The 9,152-nt window shown below is 44.6% G+C and overlaps 1 protein-coding gene across 1 annotated transcript in view; it reads left to right on the top strand.

Annotated features, from left to right (window-relative positions):
• The first annotated feature begins 643 nt into the window (after positions 1-643).
• Positions 644-9,152, top strand: part of Smyd2 (SET and MYND domain containing 2) — a 49,309-nt gene continuing 40,800 nt past the window's right edge. The window contains exon 1 of the mRNA XM_076831426.1: positions 644-937. Coding sequence (XP_076687541.1) covers positions 765-937 — 173 coding nt within the window. The 5' untranslated portion in view covers positions 644-764. The remainder of the gene's footprint in view (positions 938-9,152) is intronic.

The raw sequence follows: 9,152 nt of genomic DNA, 5'->3' as shown, positions 1-9,152 counted from the left end.
TGGCCACCATGCTACTGGCCCCAACAAGAGTCCAAGTTCCTTGAAGGCAAGGTTATCTCCAGCTTCCTCTGCAGCGTTCAGAGAGTGGGCTGAGCAGCGCACTTCCTCTTCCGTCCAGACAACTAACTTCCACTAGAGGGGCAGAGGGCCAACCCCGCTCCCCTTAAGGCCTCACACGGGTTAAAAACCTTGGGAAAGCCCTCTTGCTCCCACGGCATTCCAAACTTTTCCACTGTTTCCCCTTTGCCAGTTTCTCCTCGGGGATCCGGGAGCGCTCCCCAAGGTCTTAAACAAAGACCTGAGAACAGTGTGGAGAACGGTCTGGGCCCCCTTCTAGCTGCCAGGCGCGCGGCATCCGTTGGGCCGGGCCGACGTCGCGGCGGAGCCCTGGGACACCTGCCCCGGCCCACCCGACCCCTCCGCCCGTAGGGGGCTGGGGGTCGCCGCCGGAGCGCACCCGCCTCCCGCCCTCGCGCGGCAGCGGAGGTCGGCTGCACCGGAAGCGGCGGGGCCCGTGCGGTCGGGACCAGGGGTCGGCGCGGGGCGGGCGGGCGCCGGGGCTGCCCCTCCCCCGGGGCGCGCGAGGCCCGGGCGGGGCCGCCGTCCCTTCCGGGGCGCGGGCGGCCGCGGCGTCTCGGGCGGCTTCCCACCCCGCCCCCCGCAGCTCAGGGTGACGCGTCTCCAATAACAGCTCGCGGGGAGCCGCAGCCCGGGCACAGCGGCGCCGGCGCCCCTTCGCGCGCGCCCGCCCGCCCGCTGCCACCATGAGGGCCGAGGGCCACGGCGGCCTGGAGCGGTTCTGCAGCCCGGGTAAGGGCAGGGGGCTGCGGGCCCTGCAGCCCTTCCAGGTGGGGGACTTGCTCTTCTCCTGCCCGGCTTACGCCTACGTGCTCACGGTCAATGAGCGGGGCAACCACTGCGAGTACTGCTTCGCCAGGTAGGCGGCGGCGGCGGGCGGGAGCGGGCGGCGCGGACCTCCGCGGGAGGAAGTGCGCGGGGCTCGCGGGGTCCTAGCGCCGGCGGCCTGGGCGGCGGCCGCTGGGTAGGACGGGCTCCGGGAGCGACCCGCTCCTTTTCAGCCCGACGCCAGCCAGGGCCACGTGCGCTTGGGGACTGGAGCCAAGTTTCCACTGCACGTTTTCAAGCGCTAGCGTAGAATATGCAAACTGGGCGTGTAGGTTCCTGCCTTCAAAGCTGAGCTTGGAGCCAAGCTTGTTCTGAGCATGGCATGCCCGGCCCATCGGGTGCACTGGCAGCGGGGGACTCCAGATTCCAGCAGCCACAGTCTGTCACCTTTAACTTGTGCTTCCTGAAGTGTGTTCTGTCCCCCACAGTCCAACCCTGCTTTGGTTTGGCCATTTCCTTCAAGGAATTTAATGAGTTGATATGTAAAGTACATGACCCCTGTTCCGTCTTGCTCTGCAGTGGGTATTAGGAGAAACCTAGGGGACACCAGTGATTCTCAGGAGCTGCAATGGTGACACATATCTCGCCCTTGTTTGCGATTAGGAAAACATGGTCGCTGGGGAGATGAGGCAAAATGTGTGGTGGAAACTTTAGTTAATTGTAACGTTACTGTATATGATGTCCATATTCCAATGTATGACCTGTATATACATATTAACATACTCATAGTTAAACAAGACAGTTTCAGACCTGAAAGGAACACCAGAAAACACCAATCCGATCCTGTCTCCCTTCATTTTACGATGACAACCACAAAGTATGTTGTGTATACACACTTATGCCTTTAATTAGGGGATGGAAACTGGCTTCAGTGTTATTGGTTTCCCTTCCTCTTAGGTGGTCTGTACATTTACTAAGGCAGGAGGCATGATGTTGGAGTCAAGTTTGTACCCAGGTCTTCCACTGCTCTCTGAGGAAGTGACTTTGTTTTACTGTCTTTGAACCTCAGTTTCTTCATCTTTGAAATGGAGATTTCTGGGCTAGATTATGCAGACCTGAGGTCCTGCAGGTACCTTTTGAGTACAGGTCTCAAGGCCAGCATACACTGAAACACAATCTCTGAGACCCGTGTGCCTCGTTCTACAATAAGACATAGCAAAAGAAGGGACAAAGGCTGAATATTATAGTAATCTTGCCTGGACTCCCTGCCAGAACTGTCTTCCGCTTGGGGGGACCTGGAAAGGAACTAGACACAGAATCATGCCGTGGGCAGCTGAAGGGCTGTATGTGATGTGGCTCTTTGAATTGGTGAGCCAAGAGCTAAAGGGTCATGGCACCACTTTGCGACGTTTGAGTGAAGTGAGCATTGGGTTTTCCCAAAGTTAAAAAGGCTGCTGCGACTGGTCCCTTGATCTTCTGAGCCTTGCTGTGGCTCGGAGTCTGCAGCAGTGTGGGTGTCTGCAGTGGCGGGAGCAAAGCAGGTGACCCAGCACAGAAGGAGCCTCCCGCTAGGGATCCTGGTGATTCCTGGAAGCCATGAGGTGAGATAAGACTCTGCATGTTAGGTGCTTAGTAGGTACACATAGGATGGTTGCTAGTCTTCTCCAATGAATTAAAGATCAAATTTCTGAATTTAAAGGGAGAAGAGGAACTGAGAGATGTTTCTCTTTGGCTGAGTGTTCTAATTGTATCTACTACATATACACACCCCAACCTTAGATTGTTAGTGTACTGTCAGATGCAACTTCTCTAATCACCATCCTGTCTCAGGTATTCTACCACATATGACAAAGTTTGGTGTCCCATTTTTTACATTTTTATGATTGACATTTGTTGGTGTCACTAACCATTGCCTTAGGCCCCTCTCTAGGGCTGCCACATGGAATGGGGTGGTACTACTGCACTTCCACCCCTTTCTGTTTGACTTAGGTGAACTTCTACATGTATAGTTCCTTTTCTCTCTCTCCTCAGTCATTTGAAATCAAGTAAAGTAATACACAAGAAATCTACTCAGGAGACCCATTCATTTAGAAACACAAGGGTGCCTGCCTACACTTTACTTTCTGTTAAATCCAGTTAGTTTAAAAGTAGTGGTTAGATCATTCTAATTGATTCAGCACCAGTTTCTTTGTTAACTATTTTTATATGACTGAGAACAAACCAGTCCCGAGGTATTAGGAGATCACATGGGCTTCCACAGGGCCTCACAGGAGTAGGAGCAGAAATCTACAAATACCACATACATGTCAAAATCCACTACCTCTCTCTGTCCCACATACCTAAAAGAAAACTACCCCTTATCTATTCTTGTGCCAGAAGTTTAATATAAATAGTATTCCTTGAGATCAATGAGCCATCCAGATTTTTCCATGTCATATTGGTTATATCAGAATGTAACTTATTTCAAAGGTGAAAAATGATTTCTTCATGAATGAATGTATTCTATAAATTGAAAAATAACTGGAAATTCTTAGCTTTCTGCTGAATAGTATTTTTTTATTACCAGGACAATTCAAAGATTTGTCTCAGGAGGTTGAAATTAGTATCACATTTTCCCAGTTTGGTGGATGACACTGGGGAAGATGTGTATTTTACCTCAGGTGCTGTAAGGCAGCTTCTAAAAATATAAATGTCTTCTACTAGGAGCTGTCCCTGTCAGAGAGTTGACCCCTTGATATGTTTTATTCACAAATGTGCCTGTGTAGGTGCACATGTACAGGATGCACACCCATGGTTAAATTTTTGTGGCAGGTTTTAAAAAGATACGCAGTTACATAGAGGGTGGATGGGCAGATGTCTGCCTCATGATCCTTATTCTCTGGGTTCATGGGTCACTTAAGACCATGACTTTTGTTTTTCTTTGTTTGCTTATTCTGAGCATGGTGAAACTTGGAAGCCCTCCTGGGCCTCCTTGGAATAGAGGTGTAGTGAATTTCTGTTATGTCTGACTCTCTTAAAGTGATTGTTTTTAAAAACTGAAATACTTGGGTGAGCAAAACACTATCTTTAGGATGTCATGTTATAAGCAGCTGTAAAGACTTTTCCCCTAATCTTTAATAACCTTCATCTTATCTTTCCGATTGTTTTATCAGACGGGCAAAGTAAACTTTGCCATTATCTTCATTATTAAGGGTCATGAAATCTTGATGGTGTTGTCTTTTATTTATTTATTTATTAGTTGTGGTTGGACACAATGCTTTTATTTCACTTATTTATTCTATGTGGTGCTGAGGATCAAACCCAGGGTCTCACGCATATGAGGCAAGTGCTGTACCACTAACCCATGCTCCCAGCCCGATGGTGTTGTCTTGAAATTCTCTGAAGTAGCCCTGGTCCAGGCCACCTGAACGTGTGCATTGGTAGGAGACATTATCCCCAGGGTTGCTGTGATTCCAGTTATTCAGAGAACATTCTCTGAAAGTTGTCCAGGGGGAGAAATGAGTTCAGATGTTCTCAAATCATCATGTTTTCTGAATGGAAAATTGGACACATGCAATAATAGGTTTCCTTCTTTTTAGATGTAGTTCTATAAAATGGATAATAAGATTAAGATAGACAACAGATTTCCTCTAAATAGTTACATTAAAGAAGACTACAAAGTCAGCTGCCTGTATATTAGGTAAGGAAATTTGTGTGTGAGTTAGCTTTGTATCCCTGTGACAAATACCCCAGAAAAACAACTTAAAAGAGGAAAGATTTATTTGGCTCACAGTTTCAGACATGGCTGGCTGGCTTCATTACTTTGGATCTGAGTTGAGGCCGAGCTTCATACCTGAAGGGCAAAGCTGTTCACCTTCTGCAGCCAGGAAGCCCCAGGGGTGGGTGCAAGGGCATGACCCCAAGGACCCACTCCCTGCAACTAGGTCCCCTTCCCACAGCCTTCACCTCCCAGTAATTCATCCAGCTATCAATGATTAATCCACTAATGAGGTCAGAGTCCTATGATCCAATTATTTCCCTAAATCCCCATCTGAACTTAGGGACCAAACAAACCTTCAATAAGTGAATCATTGGGGGGTCACTTCCTTTCCAAACCATAACATAATGTGTTTTTACTCTCAATATTTCCAGTTTTTTATTTATTTAGATAGAGATAGCGAAGTAGGGACTTTGTGCCACATTAACTATATCTGAATTCTAGTGTCCTCCCTTCCTGGTGGTTGTCTTTACGTAGGTTATTTCTTGACCTCTCTGAACTCCCAGGTGCCTTTGTCTGTAAAATAAGATCTGCATTCTAACACCTACCCTATCAAGCTAGCCTAAATGAGATTAAAAGTCAGATTCTCAGCACAATCCTGGCAGCTAGTAAACTGCCAGTCACCCTGCTCTCCTGCTTGTTCTTATCTGATGAGCTCTTGTGGCTAAATGCTCCTGGCTTAGTTGAATCCTGTGGTAAAAATTATAATTTCAAGGGCATTTATAGCAGTAGGGTGGCAGTGGAAGATAATGGGAAGGATATTGGCAAATTGTTGCTGGTTGAAGCCCTACCAACATAGCAGCCTGACCCAGAGTTGAAACCAGCATTTCTTCATTTTGAGTCCCCCAGAAATAATAATGGGTGTTTGGGATCATATTTCATTGTGTTGCAAATCCTAATGGAAATGCTAAGACACATCTATACAGGTAAAGCATCTTGAAGAAGACCTTCTTCTAACTCCAGAGTTCTTAGACACTTTTAATACTGTTTTAACATAAGATTAAACAAATATTTGTGAAGAGAAATGGAACAGAATTTTCCATATAGCAAAGATATTGTGATTTCATTTTCCTCTTTACTTTTAACATGATTCTTTCAGCTATGTCAGGGATCCATACTTTTAAGACTTCAAATGTGCCAGGAGCCATAACACATATATTTTTCATATGCAGAGAATATAATTTCTCTTACAGTTTGTAGGGAATCAGTGACCAAGCTGCACATTTGGAAGCGATTTCAGATGAAAGAGACAGACTAGCAGCAGGATATCCTGAAGTGAAATTCAAACCCTGGAGAGTTAAAAAACCACCATCTAACACCTTTCCCTCCTGAAAGCAATTGCACAAAATCCTTTCCATCAAAAAAAATACGAAGATCCCATATAAAATGACATTCCTTTAAATCACTTTGCTCTTTGCAGCTCGTAAAGCGTTTCCAGATACGTTCATATTTTGATCCTTCCAAGGATGAGTGTTGTAGACAGGGCTTTATCCCATTTTGCATAGAAAGAAGCTGAGTATTGAAGAGGCTAAGTGATTTCCCTGGGTTTCACATATTTGGTTTTTTGTTTTTATCATATATATATATTGAGTGCCTCCTAAGAGTTAGGCTCTGTGATCTTCAGGGACAGAGCCAAGTCTTCTGCCCCCAATGAGATTTTCCTTCTTGTGCTCCTTTGGCCTGTACCCACTGTGTGGTTTACGTGGCACTTAATTCTACTTAATCACACTGTGTGTGGTTCATTGGAGATGAGGCTTTAATTTATCTCTGATATCTTCTTGAGCAAATGCAGTTTTTATGTCCTCTTTTCTTTTGTTTCGCCCCTCCCTCAACAGGTTTTTCAACAAACTAATGTACTGTTTTAAAAAATTTTGGAGCTGGGGATGTGGCTCAAGCGGTAGCACGCTTGCCTGGCATGCACGGGGCGCTGGGTTTGATCCTCAGCACCACATAAAATAAAATAAAATAAAGATGTTGTGTCCACCGAAAACTGAAAAATAAATATTTAAAAATCCTCTCTCTCTCTCTCTCTCTCTTTAAAAAAAAAGTTTTTAAGAAAATCTATCGATTCAGCTCACTCATATTTATATCTTAGGCTGATACAGGTTCAGAGATTGTTTTGTTACAGTGCTTTGGATTTAACATTAAGAGCCACATACATTCTTTTATATGTATCAACTATTACATAGTTATATGTAAAAAGAACATGAGACTTTGGTCTTTTTGTGTGCTTGAAATATTTTAAAATATTATGCTAGAAGTAAACTACGGTTCATCATTTCAGTGCCTTTATACCTGCATATAATGGGTTTGTTTCTGTGCTGTGTGACAGGGCAACACCTACGAATAAACTTTTTTCTTTTCTTCAAACCATTCTCATAATCTAACATGGTACACATGTTACTTAGGTGAGGTTTGGAAATGGAATTTGTGCTGCAGTTCTACTACAAGGCCCCAGATGGTATTCTTGCAGGACGAGAATACTCCTTATCAGACACTCTTTAAAAATTCTTAAAATAAAAAAAAAAAAAGGAAAGAAAGCTTGTTGTTCCTTAATGAGGGAGCCAGCCGTGGCATAAACATGTAATACCAACCCATCTGGAGGTTGAGGCAGGAGGATCTCAAGTTTAATGACAACCTCATCAACTTAGACCTGTCTTAAAATAAAAAGGCCTGGGGATATAGCTCAGTGGTAGAGTGCTTGCCTAGCATGTGTGAGGCCTGGATTTGATCCCTAGCACCCTCTCTACTCCCTCCATAAAGCTAAAGAAGTCTTTAATTTCTTTGGAAGAATCTAGGCTCTGTCCCATAGCTTGGCAAGAATCTGGTCTTCATGAGAACCTGGAATTGGTGAGAAATTGAAACAATAAAGATGCTTGTTTTTAGAATTTGAAACAAAGACTTGTAAAGAAAGTTTCTAGTTTATTTCAGTATTTTATACTTATCTCTTTGGTTTAGGTTAATCTCCCTATTCTTTTTTCTGGTAGCATATAAAAATAAATAATCACAAATTTAGATCACTTTATTTCTGCCTTCCAAGGAGGCAGTAGATAATTATAAGCATCCTTTATATTCCTGGAGTCATGAAAAACTAAATTCATTCTCCCTCTTTCCTACACCTTCTTTTTGAACCTCAGATGTAGAGTTGAGGCCATCATAATCCCTAGTTTAAGACTTGCTTTCACCAGGTATGTGCAAGGCCTGTCTGATTTTTAGAATTCCATTTCCTGCACGTGTCACAGATAGCCCCCGTGTGGGTTTGGTACCTATCTTTGAATATGTGTGTATGTTTCCTGCGCATCACCAGGGACTAGATGGACCTAGAACAAGGCACCCTATTGTACTTAACTGAGTTCAGAAATCAGCCCTCCTCTAGTGAGCCTGGCTGCTCAGCAGCTTCCCCCAAGCAGGTGGCCTGTTCTGGGACTGCTGGGAGCTAGGTGTGCTGAGGTCTTCCCCTCTCAGGGACTTGCATTCTCAGCCTCTGTACGTCCCTGGTGCCCTTCCCACCCACATCCCCAGCTCTCACATCTTTGGATTTCTAGAAAATCTGCAGTAGTTTAGGGGTGCAGTTCTCCAGCAGGAATTGACTGAAGTACCTGCCTTTTCAGGGTTGAACCAGTGACCTTGGCCTCATTAGCGCTCTATCCAGTCACAAAGCCACATAGCTCACTTTGTGTAACTTCTGCTGACTCCGTTCCTGCCACCCTCCGTGGCCTCCTTTTCAATTGCAAAGGCGTTCACAGGGACACAATAGAACAGAAGGAAATCAGATCTCTTCAAGACTGCTCTGAAGGACAGGAATATGCAATTTAGCAGGAAAATAATACAAAAAAGTCTTGAAGGTTCAGGAAACAACTTATCTTTTTAGGGCATGCATTCGCTGAGAATCCAGCTGTGTCCCTGAGAATCTTCAATCAAAAAATGTTAAAATAGTAAGGAACTCCTTGTGCCAATTTATTAACATAAAATCTGGTGACTTTTGTAGTGAAGTGGAAGGTTTCAGATGACTAAGTAGAAATGTTGCATGCAATCATTAAAATAATTTGGGTTAGCTCTTAAAGGAAAGAGTGGATCTGATAATTCATAAGTGCTTATTTTTGTCAGGTATAATAGTCCATCGAGACCAAAATGAATGCTTATCATAATAACTAAGACAGTGTTGTGTATCATCCTGGACACTGATGCATGAAGCCCATAAGTGCCCAGGGAATAGGAGTTAGTGTGGAGGAGAGGAGAGGAAAGGACAGCCTGCTGGAGAGTTGAATTTCACACTGGGACTTGCAGACATGGGCCTCTCTTGGAGGAGAACCGTGAGAAGAAATATGGCTGTCCAACAAGATGCAGGTTTCCATCCAAGACAAATAAAAATCCCAAGTTGTGTTTTTTTTTTTTTTTAATATCCTGGCACTTGTCAGGAGTTACATTAAAATTTGTGACAAAATTAAATATTTTTGGATAGGAAGGACTTTCTTCAATCTTTGAGCACCAGGAAAGAGTCTTCAGGATGTGGATGCTGGCTCATATTTTGGTGGTACTTCTGAATGTG

Source organism: Callospermophilus lateralis, chromosome 13 (genome assembly GCF_048772815.1).
Source record: "Callospermophilus lateralis isolate mCalLat2 chromosome 13, mCalLat2.hap1, whole genome shotgun sequence".
Classification (NCBI taxonomy): domain Eukaryota; kingdom Metazoa; phylum Chordata; class Mammalia; order Rodentia; family Sciuridae; genus Callospermophilus; species Callospermophilus lateralis.
This window is presented reverse-complemented; position numbering and strand designations above follow the sequence as displayed.